Source organism: Myodes glareolus, chromosome 8, assembly GCF_982192425.1.
Source record: "Myodes glareolus chromosome 8, mMyoGla1.1, whole genome shotgun sequence".
NCBI classification, from domain to species: domain Eukaryota; kingdom Metazoa; phylum Chordata; class Mammalia; order Rodentia; family Cricetidae; genus Myodes; species Myodes glareolus.
Window position 1 is genome coordinate 70,925,206 of NC_142033.1, and position 18,792 is coordinate 70,943,997.

Genomic DNA, 18,792 nt, shown 5'->3' on the forward strand with positions numbered 1-18,792 from the left:
GACTCTAGGACCTTAAGCACCAGGTTGTCCCAGGCCAGGCCACGCCCCCAACAGGTTGGCCACGCCTCATTCTGTACACTGGATTTTCTTTAGGGTTGTAGGTGGGAGGAAACTAGGCAGGGGCACAAAGCCTTTCAAATAGAAACTACGAGGAGGGGGAAAAGTCTGGGATGTGTCCCAAAGACTAAGCTGAGATAGCTGCTCCCGAGTCGAAGGGCAAAACAGTCTCCCACCGCGCTTCTTGTATGATTAAATGAGAAGCGGGACGGTGTAAGACGGTGCAGATGAGACTGAGCAACCCCAATTCGACAGCGGGGCCCGACTTTTCCAGCTTCCCCCTCCTTGGAAGAGACCAGGAGCCTGGCTGATGAGCTCTGCAAGCCATAGTCCCAGACCGAGAGCATGGAAACGCGCTGGGACCTTTTCTCTCTGCAGGGGGTGGCCGGGGCTTGGAGGTGGGCGGGGTCGGGGAAAGGAGAGAGGCGGGGTCTGGAGGTGGGCCTATTTGGTAGGCGGGGCTACGGGGCGGTCCTACGCGCTCAGGCCTGTCAGTCGGCTAGACTCTGGCTCTGCAGAGGAAGATGGCGCCGCGAAGAAACCGAGTCTCTACGCTGCCTCGGCTCCAGCTGTGGGTGCTGTTGTTCCTGCCGCTGCTGCTCGTGCCCCAACCCATCGCCGGCCATGGCGGCAAGTACTCGCGGGAGAAGAACGAGCCCGAGATGGTCGCCAAGCGCGAGCCCGGGGAGGAGTTCCGCATGGAGAAGATGAACCAGCTATGGCAGAAGGCCCAGCGGGTAAGAAGGGAATGCACGGGGCTGGGGGGAGGAGCTGCTTGTGCAAAGGAGAGCGGACCCCTGGTCAAAAGGCCGGCGTGGGCTCTGGGCCGGGGGCGGCCTACCCTTTGACTGACTCCCCTAAGTGTCAGGTGGGTCACCCTGACTTCACAATAAGGAGAGACCCAAAGGCCCAGGAGGAACTTGGTACTGATCGTATGGGGCTGTAGTTGCTTTTAGCGTAACTGGGGACCCCAAAGAATGAATGATGCCTACCCTTTCTAGCTGTGCACCCCAGATCGCTCTGTCTGGAAATCCAATTTTCCAAAGAGCCAGCTATTCAGATGGAGGTAGCTGGGCGCTTTTCTACTTGGGGTCTGACTTGCAAGCCTTTTCTTTTCTCTGTATTTCCCCCTATGGAAAGAAGAGCAGATGTGTGACAGAACTGGAACAGCAGAAGTCTCAGTTGACCCTTTCCCAAGGGGGTGAGGGGTGTAACATCACACCGATACCACACAGACCTGAAGAAGGCCTAAATCAGATTCCGCAGATATCTTTATCTGATTGTCTTCCTTTTGGAATGGAGATAGCCAGAAGAGCCTGAGGGCTGGCCTGGAACTTGGGGCCCCTCCCTGATTGTGACTCTAAACAAATCCTTGGGCTTTTGTTTTTGTATTTATAAGTAGACCCTCAGGGTCACAGTATCTTCCTCTCTAGTTTGAGGAGGGCTGCACTTTAGCCCTCAGCTTGAACATTCCTGAGGTTGGGAGGATAGTAAATAATTTGCAAACAAAGAGTGAGGTGGGTTTTTTGTTTTGTTTTGTTTTTTGTTTTTTTTTTTTTTTTTTTTGAGACAGGGTTTCTCTCAGCTTTTGGAGCCTGTCCTGGCACTAGCTCTTGTAGACCAGGCTGGCCTCAAACTCACGGAGATCTGTCTGCCTCTGCCTCCCGAGTGCTGGGATTAAAGGCGTGCGATTTAAAAGAAAGCTGTGGAGAAACTTTGGCCCTGAAGGATTAGGGCAGAGAGATAGTTGGGAGGTTGACTTCTGGGGCAAGGGGCATGGTACCTCTGGTACAGCTCCACTGGCCCTTCCTGAGCTGCCACAGGGTCCAGCTTTAATGCCCAGCCAGTGTCTTTGAGGTGCTGAGGCCGGAGTGGGACAATGTGCAGTGTCCAGCCTGCAAAGGTTTGGGACAGCCGTGTCTCCTGAAGAAGCAAAGCAGTTCAGCTCCCTGGAGAAACAGGCCAGGAGCACAGCGGGGTGAAGAGCATCAGGACAGTGGGAACCATCTAGAGTAAAAGGGCCTGCTGTCCCTGCCCACGTGTGCACCTGGGATTACCCAGGATGAGGAGAGCGGCCCTGACACACTAGTCTGATAGAGTCAAGGACTGCTGGGGAAATGCAGTCTGGTGCCCATAGATGCTGGGATCCCCTTTTGCTCAGAAGCTGGCCCCTAAGTCCTCCACCTGCATGTCCAGGTACTTTCTCAGACCTACTGTGGCAGGTCACCTGTCCTTCCCTGCTGTGTCCACTGATCTTTTGTAGCATCAGGTTATGGCTTTCCTCATTGTCCCCAGCCCCTGTCACTGCTAGAATGGCTGCTCTCCTCATGTGTCTAGGCCTTGGGCTGCCTGTCCTTCCAGCCCTCTAGTCTTAAAGTTCTGCAATGAGGGGATTTTCTGCTAAACAGAGAGGGACAGTTTTCCAGGTGGCTTTCCCTTTTAGGATGTCTTGTGTCTACTCCCCACTTCCTAAGAGCCTAGGCCTTAAGGACACAGGTTGAGTATAGCTGCTTTTCCTTCCAGACACAGAGGCTTCCAGCTGAGTCTTAGCTGTTAATTCCTCTGCTTAGGTGATGTAAGCACTGGGAATTGCCCTTCTGTTCCTTCAGGACGAGATGGTTATCAGTGCGGTCCTCTTCACACCCAACACCACTGCTTTTGGTCCTCACCTAAACCCTTCCTGGGTTGTCTCAGGGGTTCCCAATGATCCTCCTTCACCACCCAGGAGGTTTTATCCTTTAAAGTCTGTTTCTTTGTTTTCCAAACACAAAACTACAGAGTAGTGAATGGAATATAGGTTATCACATATGAAGCCAAAGAAAATGTGGCAGAGCTGTGTGCCTCACCCCATTTTCAGCCTTTAGAAGAACTGAGGTCTCTCTTGAGACCCCAGGGAGTGGAGTGGGCTATGGGAGGGTTCTGCAGAGGCATGGAACCCACCTCCATCTTGTGAGATTGAGCAATTTGAAACTTGGGGGAGAGGGCTCATTGCTTCATGCCAGGCTAGCCTTCATGCCCTGACTCTGGTATTACCCAGTTCCTGTTTCATAGATATGCTTAGGATGAGCTGTGAGCCGTTCAGTGGGTACTCAGGGTGCATCCATCCTGACTCAGCGCTGTGACGTGCCTAGTGTGTTGTAAGATGAAGACTCCTGGGCAGTATGGAGAGCAAAGAACTGTCCTTGGAGTTGGGGTAGGGAAACCTGCAGGTTGTTACACACTCCCAGAGACCTAGCTTTTACACTCGTAGAGCTGCCAGTATTCAGATGACAGGAGTTGACTTCTCAGGTCCGCTGGTAGCCTGGCCTGGAACTTGGTATGTAGACCAGGCTGGTCTTGAACTCATAGAGTTCACCAGCCTCTGCCTCCCAAGTGCTAGGATTAAAGGCATGGACCACCACCGCCCAACTTTTTTTTTTTTTTTTTGACAGGATCTCTCTGTGGTAGTATGCCTAGTATGCACAAGGCCCTGGATCTGGGTGTTATGTTAAAAATAAAACGCTGCAGGTCCCCGAGTGGCGGCAGTGGGCAGCGGGCCATGAGACCACGGTGGACCATAAAGGCAGCTGGGTCGCAGGCAGGGAGCCGCGTGGTGGGTGAGAGAACTCAGTGGGGTAGCCAGTCTCATAGGAGCCACAGCCCCTGTGGGTGAGAGACAGAGACGGACAGGCATGCCATGCAGAGTGAGGTTGGTTATTTATTTAGTGCCTTGTGGAAGGGAAAAGGAAAGGGGAGAAGAGCAGAGAGAGAGAGGCGGAGAGAGATAGAGAGAAGGAGGAGGGTAGGAGAGGAGCCAGGGCAGCAGCTACCTCTTTGGGAGAGAGATGGAAGAAAAGAAAAGAGCTCAGACTGGGAGCAGAAGGAAGATCTGCCTGCCTCGGCAGTGGGTGGGCGGGGCTTGTTTCTTAAGGGACAGGACAGACCAGGACACTGGGTCCTAGTACCTCAAAAAAAAAAAAAAAATAAGGCTGGGCGGTGGCAAAGGCCTTTAATACCTTTAATACAGAGACGGGCAGATCTCTGTGAGTTCAAGGCCAGCCTGGTCTACAAGAGCTAGTTCCAGGATAGACTTCAAAGCTACAGAGAAACCCTGTCTTGAAAAAACAAAAGAAAAAAAATTCAAATATTAGTAGAAAGTTTTGTGTGAATTCCTTCTTCTACTCTGGTGGCTCTTCTCATATTTATTGTAAGAAGTCATTTCTTCACCGAGTCAGTGCTTGGCTGATGTACCCGTTACCAGTGTCAGGATAGGAAGGTGCGGTGCTCTGCTGCAGGAGGCTGCTAACAGCTGTGAGCTCCTTACCTGGCCCCGGGACTTCCAGACCTTGTCTCTACTGTGTCTCTAGCTGGGTTCCTGACCTAGGGCCTCAGTCTTTGAAATCCTTGTGTGTCTGACTGCAACCTCCAGCCCTGCACACTCGGAACGCCCCCAGGTTTGTTGCCCATGTCTGTCACACAGTAGCTTATCACGGGTTGCTTCTGTCTTGGGCAGCTTCATCTGTCTCCTGTGAAGTTGGCTGAGCTCCATTCTGACCTGAAGATACAAGAAAGGGACGAACTCAACTGGAAGAAGCTGAAGGTAGAAGGCTTGGACAAGGATGGGGAGAAAGAAGCCAAGCTGATCCACAACCTCAATGGTACCTTCCTGCTCTCACAGCGGGTGCAACCACCAGCCTCCAGGCCGGGCTGAGGGAGGGGCTGTTGGGACAGCCAGTGCAGCCTGCGAGGTGGCTCATCTGAGGACAGATGACCTGGGTCATGGTCAAAAGTCTCTGCTACTTTCTGAATGTGGGGAGGGAGTCAGGGCTGGGGACTTGACACACTGGTGCCCAGGCAACCAAAGGCTCTGGAGCTGTTTGTCCAGGAACGGGATATAGGATGTTGTCAGTCAGATAAGGAAGCAGGTCTGGTTTCAGAATGGACTCTGCTGGCCAGGCAGGGTTGTGAGCATCTCCTTGTGAGCAGTGACATTGAAGGTAGGCAAAGCTCCTCACATGTCCGTGCAGTGTGCATACTTACACACACATGCCTCCTTAGGTCTAGAGGAGGGTGTGACTGCTCCACTTGAATTCTCTGCCACCCTCCCAACACCCTCAGCCCACAGTCAGGAACTAATAGGAAGAGTTGGGTTCATCGTGTACCACCCTGTGGCATTCAGAACATAGCATGTAGGCTGGCTAATAACCTTTCTGCAAGTCCTGGGCAGTACCTCTACCATCCCACCTACCATACCCCCACTCCTTGAGCTAACACACAGCTTCCCACATGACCTGAGCATATGCTGCCTCTCATGGTAGACCCAAACTGAGCGAGTACCCACCACTGGAGTGCAGGGTGGGTGGAGTTATTGTTGACTGGCATAAGCAACTGAACTGTCCCCAACGTTCATACACGCAGCTTCTTCAGAACTAGCCCTCAGAGGCCCTACCTCAGGCCTGATGCTGAGTGTAGAGCTGGTTCCCCAGGAAAAGGAGGCCAGGAGCTGCCAGAAGGAAGTAGGCAGCCAGCTCTAGAGATGGGGTTGGGCTCAGAGATAGAGGAATGCAGATGTTCTAAAGAAGTGGGCTAGTGACCATCCTCTGGCTGTCTAGTGTTCTGGGCAGGAAGTAGTTAATTCCAGCTTGGCAGAGCGAGGCCCACAACTCAGGTAGGGCAAGGTTACTTAGACCATGCTTTCTTCTCACTGGTGCGGCTTAGACCATGCTTTCTTCTCACTGGTGCGGGTGGCCTGGCAGCAGACTTAGCAGGACTTGGAGTTGACACCTGAGCTGCCTCTCCTAAGCGTTTGGTAGGTGGGTGTTTACTGAGGCTGCACACCTCTGGCTGTGGTTCATGTAGTCCCCTCCCTTCACGGCTCAAGTCATGGTCAGTGCTGGCCCCACACCTAGAGGACCAGAGTGCAGAACCAGACACTGCTGATAATCCCATGAGAGAGGCATTAGGCCTCCAAGCTAGAACCAGCTCCACCCTGGGCCAGGCCAGATCCTTAAGTCCTAGTCCCATGGGAGCAGCCTCATCTAGACCCTCAGCTCTTGTGCAAAACCCTGCATGGACTCAGTCCTACGGGGTAGCGATCCTGCTGGTCTGTTCAGGGACATGCCCGCTATCAATCCCAGGACTACCTCACTCCACACTGGGCCTGGACATTGCAGAGAACTATGTGAGACCTCTTCTGAACAGTCTTGAGCAATTTGTTTATGGGCCCAAGTCTGATAGCACTTGTATTCCCCTCAGCCCAAGCTGCTCTCCTATCCTGACCCAGCTCAGGCACCAGGGTTACCCAGGTTGAGGGTGATAGAGACAGCTCTTTTCCATGGTGGCAAGCAATGAGCAGGCTTGGGCTGGGCAGCAGAGCTGTAGAGGCGAAACCAGGTACTGGCTCTCTGAGGCTAAGAGATATATGAGCAGACTGATTTTACCATGTTGCCCAGGCTGCCCCCGAACTCTAAGACTCAAGCAATCCTCCTGCCTGAGCCTCCCAAGTAGCAGGGATTGTAGGCACCAGCCGCTGTCCAGTTATAAAATAGCTTTGTGTGGTCTAGGTTAGACTCCAGATCGAGTCACAGTGTATGTACCCACAGTGTCTGCCTACGGACGCCTCCTGACCTGTCAGTAGAACTGACTTCCATGGTCATTGAGAATGCTAAGAGGGATTGTGACTGTGGAGCAAGGCCATGTGCTCACAGACTGGACAGTAGGAATGTGTGCCTCACAGCACATTATCCCAGGACTAGGGCTCCAGCTTCCAGACAGAATGAGGCACCACAGTTCTTAGGCCTGTGAAGTGGGTAGAAAGCCCCAAAGACAGGTACAGACTGAGCAACAGGGACCTTTGCCTGGCTGGCCATGACTGAAAGCAGACCCCAGCACATGGAACGGGATGGGGGCTGCAATGTTCGCCATGTTTGTGCCAAATGATCCACTAGAACGTGGAGACCACAGTGCCCCAAAATGGAACTGCCCAGTGAGAGTTGTAGGGCCCCAAAGGAATCCTGGGATCGGTGGGTCACCAGCTTAGATACAGTAGGGTGACACAACAGAGAGATTCTGTGCCCTTTCTAGAGAAGACAGGTTACAGGTGAGGGACAGATCCCCGCAGCTAAGTGAAAATTAGGCCTAGGAGTGTCTCTGCCCTAGAGAGATGAGCAAACCCTCTAACTAACAGGCTTTATGGATGGCTGCTCACGGCACGCAAGTTCCATGGTAACCTGTCTGGCGGAAGTTAGAGGACAGGCATTTTGAAGTCATCTGGCTGACTTGCCCCTGTTGTGTGGTGACAAGAAGTGTCAAGTCCTCTGGAGTAGAGAGGCTGTGGTGTGGGTGTGCACAGAGCCTGGGCACCTCAGAGGCTAGGTGCCATCATCCTGACACCCAGGAGACTGTTCTCTGCTGGGGTTTTATGGGGTTTGGCATATGCCAGAAGTGGGAGCATCAACATGCTGTCCTAAAACTCTAAACATCAGGCCACACCCTCCCTGCCCATGAGCTCCTGATTCAGGAAGGCTCAGGCAGAAGCTGTCTCTGGTGGAGCCCAGGATGTCTGTATGCCCAGGACCCAAGTACTTGACCAGATGCGTCTTCTCCCCAGATTTTGTGTGGTCACTTAGGAGAGGGGTGGAAGGAATCTTCTAGAAAATGAGCAGACTCACCTTCTGGGCTCCTGTGGCAGCTCCTCCCTGTCAAGGGAAACTGTCCAATAAAAATCCAATGTCCCCTCTCTAGTCATCTTGGCCAGGTATGGACTGGATGGGAGGAAGGACACCCAGATGGTGCACAACAACGCACTCAATGAAGACATCCAGGATGAGCTGGGGGACCCCAGGCTGGAAAAGTTGTGGCACAAGGTACCACTTGCCTTTTCCCCCTTACCTTTGAACTTGAACCGACTGCCTACAGAGTTAAGATGTGGGATTGTGGGGGCGTTCTCTCTCTCTCTCTCTCTCTCTCTCTTTCTCTCTCTGTCTCTGTCTCTCTGTCTATGGGACATGATCATCTGTGCTGTCCTACTTGGTCAACCGGGACTTCTCCACTGCTCCTAGCTGTCAGGACTGCAGGCATTAGACAGGCTCTTCACAGTGTGTGGCTAAATCCCGCAGGTGTCTGGTCAGGCTGCTGTTTGTCTCTGGTTCTGGCCTGTGGTCCTGCTTTTCTGTGCTTAGTTAGGAAAGGGGCCCTGTTGGTGTGGGGGAGGTGGGCAGTGGTGGGTCCTGGTCCATCTTTGCTTTGGGTGTAAACCTAAGCAGAGAGCACACGTGTGGGGCACACTGGGGCATGGCAGTGGTTCAGTGCCACTGGCTCACTTGGTCCGGCTTCTGAAGTAGCCTGTCTGGGCTTATACTGATCTGGTCCCTGCTGGACTATGGAGATGGCCCTGCTGTCCTCACCATCCACACAGCTACAAGAGTTAAGCAGATGTAGGTCCCTTCCCCAGGGTCCTTCCTCTCCCTTCTCTGACCACCCTGTCAAATCTGGGGACATCAAGGAAAAGGGACACTACCCATCACATCAGGAGCATCCAATTTGATTTTTCTTTTCCTGGTGCACCTAGTAGAGGGTCACAAGGCTTGCAGAGGATGAGAAGAGCCCCAAGCTCTTTGCCCTGGAGCAAGGCCTGCAGACAGGCGCCTGAACTCCTTGGGGTGTGCTGATAACAGGACAGGCATGGTCACACCAGGTGGTTTCCTCGTAGGCAAAGACATCAGGGAAATTCTCCAGTGAGGAGCTGGACAAGCTGTGGCGGGAGTTTCTGCACCACAAGGAGAAGATCCACGAGTACAATGTGCTGCTAGACACACTGAGCAGAGCTGAAGGTACCTCCACGCCCACCTGAGCTGAGCAGGTTCCACGGTTCCTGAGGGTTATTGTTGGGGGAGGGGACAATTTTCTCATGTTTCCACCCATGTTCATGAATGCAAATGGCTTTTGTACCAGATGTGTAAGGCTGCACAGCTGCACAGATGAAAGGTTGCTTCTGGGGTGGCTGAGGCACCCTGATGTAGCAAGCTACCTCTCTCTGACACAAGCCAGCCACCACCACTTCTGACTGGTATAACCTTGCCAAGTATAGGACCTGAGAAAGTTGGAGCCATTGAAGGCCACAGAGGTCCCTGGGGCAGGCCCTTGGGTACAGATACTGAGACATTCACCCTTAGATGTCTGTGTGAGAAAGAACAACCCTCAGCCAGCATTGAGGGTTGCTGAGGTATGACCAGTGGTTGGACTTAGGGCCATCTTGGCTACTAGGACCCCAGGCCTGCAGGGGAAGTCCTTGTCAGACATTCTGTGTCTCCTTCACTCCACAGAAGGTTATGAGAACCTCCTCAGTCCCTCTGACATGAACCACATCAAGAGTGAGGCCCTGAGCAGCAAGCACGGTGAGCTGAAAGACAGACTGCGGAGTATCAACCAGGGCCTGGACCGCCTGCGGAAGGTCAGCCACCAGGGCTACAGCCCCACCACAGGTAAGTCCTTGCCCCTGTGTGGCCTTTACGCCTGCTGATACCTGATGGGGGAATTGTCTGTTTCTGTCTGACAAGGGCAAACAGAGAAATACCTGCTTATGGACAGGTACATGGACTCAGTAGTGCCAGGAGACTTGTCAAACTCTGTCCTTGTCTGTGTTAGGGTGGCCTGTCCTGGGCCCCACTTCCTGGAGCTATAATATACATGTCTGGGCCAGAAACTGGAGAGATGGCTCAGTGATTAGGAGCACTGGTCTCTTCCAGAGGACCCAGGTTCCATCCCCAGCAGCACCATGGACATTCACAACCATCTGTAACTGCAGTCCTGGGTGAGCCAATGTGTCTGGCTTCTGAGGACACTATTATGTCTGTGATAAGTAGACGCACATGCAGACAAAACACTCATACACATAAAAACAAAGGTTAACTTTTAAAATGTCTGGGCCGATCATCGGCCCTATCACCAAATCTGGTTTGAAGTGATAGCAGAATGGCCCTCCAGTTGGCCCCATCCAGGCTGTCGTTTCAGTCTTACTCTCACACAGGACCGTCTCCCATCCCCTTGCCAGTGGAGGCCACAAGCAGGATGACAGCTTCTGCTGCCGGGACAGTCCCACCCTCTCGGGACTTTCAAGTGTTAGGGCAAGGTTTGCTGTCTGTCCTTGCAGTGAGTGCCTGGTTTCACCCATAAACACAGGGGCAGTTACCAGCCATGGACAGAGTCCTGTTTACACAGCCTTAGATAGCATGGGCTCAGACAGAATCTCCTTCTGGGGCAGCACCTGCAAGGCCTTGCAGGTGAGGTTGGGCTGGGCTTGAGGCCTATTATGAAATCATAGCACTCTATCCTAAGACTGCTTGTTGTGGAGGTGACCAGTCTTCTTTGTAGGCCAGCTGTGAGGTACTGTTGCTGGGTTAATGGGACTGTGCAAGGGAGTCTGGCCATGGTCAATGTGCTGGATATCACCTCTTTCTCTAACCACAATCCCACCCTGTAGTTGGAATTTTTTCTTTGGGCCACCAACCAGCTCCCAAATAAAGACACAGAAACTTGTTATTGGGTACTGAACAGATGGCTCAGAGGTTAAGAGCACTGGCTGCTTTTCCAGAGGTCCTGAGTTGAATTCTCAGCAACCATATGGAGGCTCACAACCATCTGCAATGAGATCTGGTGCCCTCTTCTGGTATGCATATGCAAGCATACACGCAGGCAGAACACTGTATATATACATAATCAATAAATAAAAATAAGTCTTTATTGCCAGGCAGTGGTGGTACACGCCTTTAATCCCAGCACTCGGGAGACAGAGGCAGGTGGATCTCTGTGATTTCGAGGCGAGCTAGTTCCAGGACAGAAACCCTGTCTCGAAAACCCAAAAAAAAAAAAACTTGTTATTAATTATGAATGTTAGCCTTAGCCTAGCCTTGCCCCACTATCTCTTTTAATTTAACTGTTTCTGTTCATCTACATTTGCCTTGGGACTTTTTACCTTTCTTTCATTCTGTATTTTCTACTTTCCTGCTTCCTCCATGTCTGACTGCCAGGCCCCTGGCATCCCTTTTTCTTTCTTCCTTCTTCTCCACCCCGCCCTCAACCTTCCTTCCTTCCTTCCTTACTAGTGGCCATTCAGCTTTTTATTAGATCAGTCAGTTGCCTTAGACAGGCAAGGTAAGACAGCAACACATCTTTACATAATTAAATAAATGCAACACATCTTTTTATAGTTAAACACTGCAGCACTACCCTCCATGAGCCTTCTCCTAGGGAACATCCAGACAGTTCCTTCGCTTCTTCTCCCACTGGCCTGCCTGTTCCCAACCCCTACACTCCCAGGAAAACCAGGGTTCCCTTGGGTCCTAGACAGGAAGGACCCTGTGGAAGACTAGGATCTTCTGCTGACTCAGGGGTAGCCAGAGGCCAGGGAGCCTTGTTGGATGGATGGCTATCTGTTTACGCCAGAGGTATGTTGACTTCAAAGGTTCTTGGGAGCTTAGAAGGTCAATGGCAAAACCCCAGCCTTAACTCAGTGTGACACTCGGCCCTCCCCAATACCCAGCTGGTTTTCATGATCCTATCACACCCCTGTTCTCCCTCACTCTCAACCAGAGGCAGCCAGGGACATGCTGATGGTACTGACCAGGTGTGGCAGGTGATTCTGAGTCCCGGAGATGTGACCCCTTCACTTGAGGTAGTGAGATTACACCTAAGCTGGTGCTGTGAGCACAGACCAGGTACTTAGTGCTCCCAAGATGCAATACGTACATTATTCCCTCGGGCTGACAGACTACGTGGGCCCCAGCACCAGGGTGTGTCCTGCCTTGCGACCTACCCAAACAGACAACCCCTTGCTCTCTTGCAGAGTTTGAAGAACCCCGAGTGATAGATCTGTGGGACCTGGCCCAGACCGCCAACTTCACTGAGAAGGAACTGGAGTCATTCCGGGTAAGGAAACTGGGAGGCAAAGCTGTGTTGCCTTCTGTTGTGGCCTCCATCTCTTGCTGGTCTCCAGTGGCATCAGGCTCTCTGTTCTTCCCCATCATACTGGAGTGCCTTCATGGGTTTTTTTCCCATGATATTTATTGAGCTCTACATTTTTCTCTGCTCCCCTCCCTGTCTCCCCCCTCCCCCAAGGTCCCCATGCTCCCAGTTTACTCAGGAGATCTTGTCTTTTTATACTTTCTACTTTCCATGTATATTTGATCTATCTAAGTCTCTCTTAGTGTCCTCATTGTTGTCTAAGTTCTCTGGGATTGTGGTTTGTAGGCTGGCCTTCTTTGCTTTATGTTTAAAAACCGCCTATGAGTGAGTACATGTGATGATTGTCTTTCTGGGTCTGGGTTACCTCACTCAAAATAGTGTTTTCTAGCTCCATCCATTTTCCTGCAAAATTCAAGCTGTCATTATTTTTTTCTGCTGTGTAGTACTCCATTGTGTAAATGCACCACATTTTTTATCCATCGAATAAATGCCCCCATTCGATCGAGGGGCATTTAGGTTGTTTCCAGGTTCTGGCTATGACAAACAAAAGCTGCTATGAACATGGTTGAGCACATGTCCTTGTGGCACGATTGAGCATCCTTTGGATATATACCCAAAAGTGATATTACTGGGTCTTGAGGAAGGTTGTTTCCTAATTTTCTGAAAAATTGCCACACTGACATCCAAAGGGGTTGTACCAGCTTGCATTCCCACCAGCAATTCAGAAATGTTCCCTTTTCCCCACAACCTCTCCAGCATAAGTTGTCATCAGTGTTTTTGATCTTGGCCATTCTTACAGGTGTAAGATGGAATCTCAGAGTTTTGATTTGTATTTCTCTGATAACTAAGAATGTTGAACATTTCCTTAAGTGTCTTTCATCCATTTTAGATTCCTTTGTTGAGAGTTCTCTCTTTAGGTCTGTGCTCCATTTTTTTTTTATTGGATTATGTGATCTTTTGGTGTCCAATTTCTTGGGTTCTTTGTATATTTTGGAGATCAGACCTCTGTCTGATGTGGGGTTCGTGAAGATCTTTTCCCATTCTGTAGGCTGTTGTTTTGTCTTGTTGACCATGTCCTTTGCTTTACAGAAGCTTTTCAGTTTCAGGAGGTCCCATTTATTAATTGTTTCTCTCAGTGTCTGCTGCTGGGGTTATATTTAGGAAGTGGTTCCCTGTGCCAATGTGTTCAAGTGTACTTCCCACTTTATCTTCTATAAGGTTCAGTGTGGCTGGCTTTATGTTGAGGTCTTTGAGCTTCTAGAGGCCACCACTGACCTCCCAGTAAGCACTGGACCCATGGGACAGAGAGAATAGTCAGGGGAGGTGCTAGCAGCAGGCAGCCTTTGAGAGGCAGAGGAGCCCTTGGGAGGCAGGGCAGTGAAATGGACGTGAGCCTGTTCTCATAGAGGTTGAGTTTGTGGCCCTGGAAAGAGACTTTGGATCCCAAGATCCAGGCTGCCTGAGTCATGATCTCATGAAGGCAGAAAATCAGGTGATGGGCCCATTGGAGAAAGAGGGAGCAAAGAGGGTACAGAGTTCCTGGTGACCCCACCACTTCTGCCAGGGACAGGGAGCTGTTTTCTGGCCTGCTGAGATGTGGGCTTGAATCCTAGGCTGGCCACGCTGCAGGGTGACTGAGGTGTCCTGCAGAAGTGGTGGGGTCACCAGGAGCCCTTTTGGGTAAAGTTAATACCTGGGCATCAGCCTATACATGGGACCAGGAAGGAGCTGGATGCCCAGCAGGCAGGGTTGCTGTTCCTGGAGGTAGCATGTTTGGATATGGTAGGTGGGAGCAGAGTCAGCATGGGAAAGAAGGTATCCAGGGATGAGAGTACGAAGGTCCCTGCTGTCACCAGGTTTGGTGGACAAACTCATTCAGAGATTCTTAGCAGCAAGCAGGTACCAGTTCTCAGGTGTGCAGCCTGGTGGTTGCCCGCAGTGGTCAGGACCATTGCTGGACAAGAGACAGGCGCCTCAGGTCTCTGTGTTGGAGGAAACTAAGTTGTTGATACCTTCTAGGAGGAGCTCAAGCACTTCGAGGCCAAAATCGAAAAGCATAACCACTACCAGAAGCAGCTGGAGATTTCCCACCAGAAGCTGAAGCACGTGGAGAGCATCGGTGATCCCGAGAACATCAGCCGCAACAAGGAGAAGTACGTGCTGCTGGAGGAGAAGACCAAGGAGCTGGGCTACAAGGTGGGACACGCCTTCCCTTCCACCCGGTCCTAGTCAGCCCTCTGTGTGGGTCTCAGACACGTGACCTCCTGACTCAAGGAAACACAAATGCCGTCCATGGGAACTGTGACTGGCCAGGTGCTCCCTGGGGCAGATGCTGGCACTGCCAACAGACATGATGCCTATACACACGTAGGACAGAAAGCATTGTTGCAGCCAGGCACAGGGAGCTGTTTCCTGGCCCTCTGAGATGGGGGCTTGAATCCTAGGCTGGCCATGCTGCAGGGTGACTGAGGTGTCCTTGCAGCAGCGGTGGGGTCACCAGGAGCCCTTTTGGGAGCAGCTTCTGGATTAGTTCAGGCAGAAGCACCTGAGGCTGTAGCCAGCATGGAAAGTCCCTCCTGCACCTTCTCAAGTTGAGCCATAGGGTGTGGTGGCTACGCAAAAATAAGTAAAATCTGAGAAGTGGCACAAATGTGCCAACAGAAGAGGAGGGCAGCTTCTGACTATATAGAGCGGGGAAGCTTAAAGCCCTGTGGCTCAGGGCATCGAGGTGGTCACTATAAGGATTTGGGGGGTTCACAAGGCTAAAATCCGAGCACATTCTCAGATGCCCCTGGCTGCCAAGGGACTTGTAGCAATGTGTGAGGGGCCCTTTGAATCTGGACAACAGACTGGGGGTGCTGGGGTCGCAGAGTATGCTTGGAGACCTGAAGCAACTGACTCCAGAGGAGGGGTAGCACTAGCAGCCACCACTTTGAGAGAACTCATTAGGACCCCAGATCAAGTCTGGTGCTGGCCTGGAAAGCCACTAAGGTTCTCTGTGCCCATGTGTTAAGGGTCAGAAATGGAGCTCTCTGTCCCCTTGCAGGCATCCACCATTGTGAGGAGTAATCAGTGTCTCCTAAAAACAGCAGGGCAGACTAATGCCCCAGTGTCATTGCCTTTGGGGATGATCTACTTCCAGCTGTTTGTTTTTAATACTCTTCTTGTTTTTGAGTCTTACTTATGACGGCTCTAGATGATTATGTAATGGAAGGTAAACCAGACTGTTTGGTGTTGGTTTTCATCTGTCTACTGTGCCTTCATGAAATGGCAGACTTGTCATGCTGTCCCTCACTGACAAGTGTCCCTTCCACAGGTGAAGAAGCATCTGCAGGACCTGTCCAGCAGGGTCTCGAGAGCTCGGCACAATGAGCTCTGAGGAGCAGCAGCCACCAGTAGCAGTCCAGAGAGGCTCTAGAAGACACCGGAGCCGCCAGCGTGTCATCTGCATGCACAGACCTGTGGTAGCTGGTGTAGCTGGCCACAGTGACGTGGCGAGGAGGATCCTTGGACACATCAGTATGATCCTGCTGTGTGGTTGGCAAGAACTTTTCTTTCAAGTGTGGCTGTCGTCACCCTGGTTGAGGGCCTTGAGTTGAGCTACCAATGAGATGTGACTGTCCTCCATGCTGCAACAACTCGGTTTACATCGAAATTATATAAATCTGTCACTGGAAATGTTATATATGGAGCCCTTAAATACACGGCAGGATTTTGAGCCATCCAGTCCTTGCCTGGTATCTCGACAGATTGGGTCCACTTGAGTCAGAGTAAGTTACAGATGAAAGGAGAAGGGGTGGGCTAGTCTACCCACTTGAAGCATTTGCCTGAAGGCCCTGTCCCCTCTCTTTGGTCCCCAGACAACTGTTCTCCCCACTTCCCGCAGTCTCTCTCCCTCCCCAGTGTCCCGATCCCAGATGGTTTTAAATCAAGAGCCCATAAGAGGTGAGATTTCAGGAAAAAGATGGCATAGGCGAAAGCCAGCTGGTTAGGGGGAGGGACATTTTCTGCCTCCCAAAATATCCCGATGGGCTTCCATGTCCAGACTCAATATCTGATCCCTCACACAGGAAAGTAGCCAAAGGGACCTCTGACCCCTGCAGCTGATCCTGGACGATCAGGCTGTTTGGGTTCAAGAGCTTCTGGATCTCAGCTCAAAGTTGAAATCTGCCTAACAGTGCAAGGTTGGAGAGTGTCAGCATTGGAGATAGGGCTTGGTGAATACAATGCTTGCCCTGCAAGCTTGGGGTCTAGAGTTTGGATCTCCAGAACCATGTGAATGCCTGGTGGGTGTGGTGGCCTGCCTGTAATCCCAGCACTTGAAAGGCAGGGAAAGAGGACATCCAGGGTGAACTGGCTAACTGTATCAGTCAATTAGCAAAGTAGGGCATGATAGGAGAAGACACACACAGTTCTGATGTGTGTACACACTTACACGAATACCTATACATAAGTGAACACATGTAGATGTTCATACATGAGCAAAACTTCCAGGGCAGCATGCAAGAAGCCTGTGGGTTAAGGACAGCAGCATCAAGGAATAGCATGTCACACTGGCTCCTCACCCCACAGTGTGTGCCACTATCCATGCCAGCTAGGATGTGTCCCTTGCAGAACTATTAAATATCTGCCCAGTGTTCTCAGCGGTGTCTGAGGCCCAGAGAAGTGCTTGTCACCAGGATCTCAGCTCTACCTTTCTGGTTCAGCGCAAGACATATACTCAGGTACCCATCAAGGGCCCCCTGTGCCACACAGAGCTCAGGGACCTGGGAAGATGCTGGGTCCCAGGCACCAGGCTAAGAGTCAACTGCAACAGGGACACCTGGTATCAGAGACGCAAGAGAGGGAGATGGGACCTTCACTCTGGTTTGTTTTTGTGCCTAGAGTCAGAGACCATGGCTTCATGCTGCTTAGAAATGAGTGTTGAAATATAATGGTGTTTATATTTATATATTATATAAAGGTGGGTGGGAGTCCAGTGAGTCATCTCAGTGTGAGTGACAGCCCATAGCTGAGCTGGGAGCCGCTGTGACCAGTATAGGAGTGTCTGCTCCTGAGAGCTGACCTCTAGACATGAAATCGGGAGGCTACTCCTTGCTAACCATCAGGAGTCAAACCCTACAAACTGCTCCCTGGATGAGTGACTCATGGCAAGGAAACCACCTCACGCTACAAACTTAGATGAGGTGGTTCTGGTTTGCAGTGCTCTGCCACCTAGCAAAAGTGACTGAGTTCTCAGGCTGGCAGGTTATGGCATTTGCTTCTAAGGCTGGTGACCTAAGTTCAGTCCCCAGGGACCGTATGGTAGAAGGAAAGAACAGATTCTTACAGTTGTCCTCTGACTACGTGTGGGCTGTAACATGTATGCTCACACAATAAATAATTTCCGAAGTGTTCTTTCTGAGAAGATGACCTATGTCCCTATTTTTCCAACCCAAAGGTAAGGTCCCATGAGCCCATGGTAGCTCACAGTTGAAAACAAGACAGCCGGGCCCAGGAGTGAGTGAGAACTTGTAGGAGGGGCAACAGAAAGGAGTGGGGGGCGTGGCACTGATGACAGGTGATATGTGGTGAGACAAACAGGGATGCGGGCATCTGAACGGCACCTCTGCATCCAAGAGAGACATCTGCATTGGAAAGTGTCTTCACACCAGTGGTGGTGGTGTAAAGGGAGCTGGAGCCACCTTGCATTGTGCACAGTGCGATATGTGCTATAGCCAGTGTGCAAACCATACTGATAATAAAAAGATGGTGAGGCAGTAGTGGTGCGTGCCTTTAATCTCAGCACTCTGGGAGGCAGAGGTCGGTGGATCTCTGAGAGTTCAAAACTAGCTTGGTCTACCAGAGTGAGTTCCAGGACAACCAGGATTACACAGAGAAACCCTGTCTCAGAAAACCAAAAAGACCAAAGGAGAAGGTTTTCCTGAAGGGAAACCAAGTCGAATGGTTTACTCATGGAGGAGAGGTTTAAGTCAGAACTCATCAGAATCAGAAATCTACTCAGCAAAGATACCACTTAAGGAAGTCAACAGAAAATGAAGGGCTGGGGCTCAGTTGACAGAGTGCCCACTTAGCACGCACAGAGACTTGCGGTCAGTCCCCAGCCCCTCCTGAACTGGGTGCAGTGGCACATACCTGTAGTCGCAGCCCTGGGGAAGCAGAAGCCAAAGGGTCAGAAGGCTAAAGTTATCCTGGGCACGTGAGACCTTATTTCCAAAAAGATCTTATTTACCGTGCATGAGAAAGGGCTCGCCTAAACCTTAAAGAATTGTCTAGCCAGTTCTTTTAATGAGCAAAAGGATCACGTAGGCTCTTTGCCAGGGGCCAACAGCATGCACAAGGTGGTGAAGAAATACAGATTCTCCTAGTGAGATGCCACTGTTATCCCCCTCCCCTGAAACGGCTGAGCTCAGAGTTTCCAGGCCCTGGTTGGTGTGTGTGTGTGTGTAGTGCAATGTGCAATGGTGATACCTCCTTTTTGAAATACACTCCACCATACAACCTGAACTGGCACCAGCATGAATTCATGTCCTAAGACAAGAATGCCACATAGCAAGTTTGCTCATAGCTGTTGCAGCTGTAAGCAACCTGACTGAGCGGCAGTGTTAGAGGCATAATGTATGGTGTGTTTGTGTGCTGGGACAGTGACTTGCTTACATAATGTGTGAAACCTAGCCCTTTGCTTAGCTAACACAGCTGAATGCAAGACAAAATGAATTTCTAGAGACGGGTGCCAAGGCATCACCTGAAGATGAAAGCTAAAGTCAAGGAAGCATGGGACCCAGCCCAGGAACG

At 51.2% G+C, this 18,792-nt stretch overlaps 1 protein-coding gene across 2 annotated transcripts; it reads left to right on the top strand.

Annotated features, from left to right (window-relative positions):
• The first annotated feature begins 532 nt into the window (after nt 1–532).
• Lrpap1 (LDL receptor related protein associated protein 1) lies at nt 533–15,723 on the top strand. 2 transcript variants are annotated; one of them, XM_085691983.2, is made up of 9 exons: nt 533–794; nt 4,550–4,694; nt 7,780–7,901; nt 8,747–8,867; nt 9,360–9,518; nt 11,879–11,961; nt 14,017–14,193; nt 14,468–14,469; nt 15,300–15,723. In XM_085691983.2, the coding sequence occupies exons 1-9, from the start codon at nt 582–584 to the stop codon at nt 15,367–15,369; spliced, it is 1,092 nt and encodes a 363-aa protein (XP_085548109.2). In that variant the 5' UTR covers nt 533–581; the 3' UTR covers nt 15,370–15,723. The 2 variants fall into 2 exon arrangements, with proteins under 2 accessions (XP_085548109.2, XP_048270914.3); XM_048414957.3 differs by lacking the exon at nt 14,468–14,469 and having other exon boundaries at nt 535–794; nt 15,314–15,723.
• The last annotated feature ends 3,069 nt before the right edge of the window (nt 15,724–18,792 follow it).

Excerpts from the sequence above, each read along its gene's own strand:
- Lrpap1 (XM_085691983.2), top strand. The coding sequence starts at position 582 with ATGGCGCCGCGAAGAAACCGAGTCTCTACGCTGCCTCGGCTCCAGCTG. Across the intron at positions 795-4,549 it reads TATGGCAGAAGGCCCAGCGG|CTTCATCTGTCTCCTGTGAA; the intron begins GTAAGAAGGGAA and ends TGTCTTGGGCAG. Across the intron at positions 9,519-11,878 it reads GGGCTACAGCCCCACCACAG|AGTTTGAAGAACCCCGAGTG; the intron begins GTAAGTCCTTGC and ends GCTCTCTTGCAG.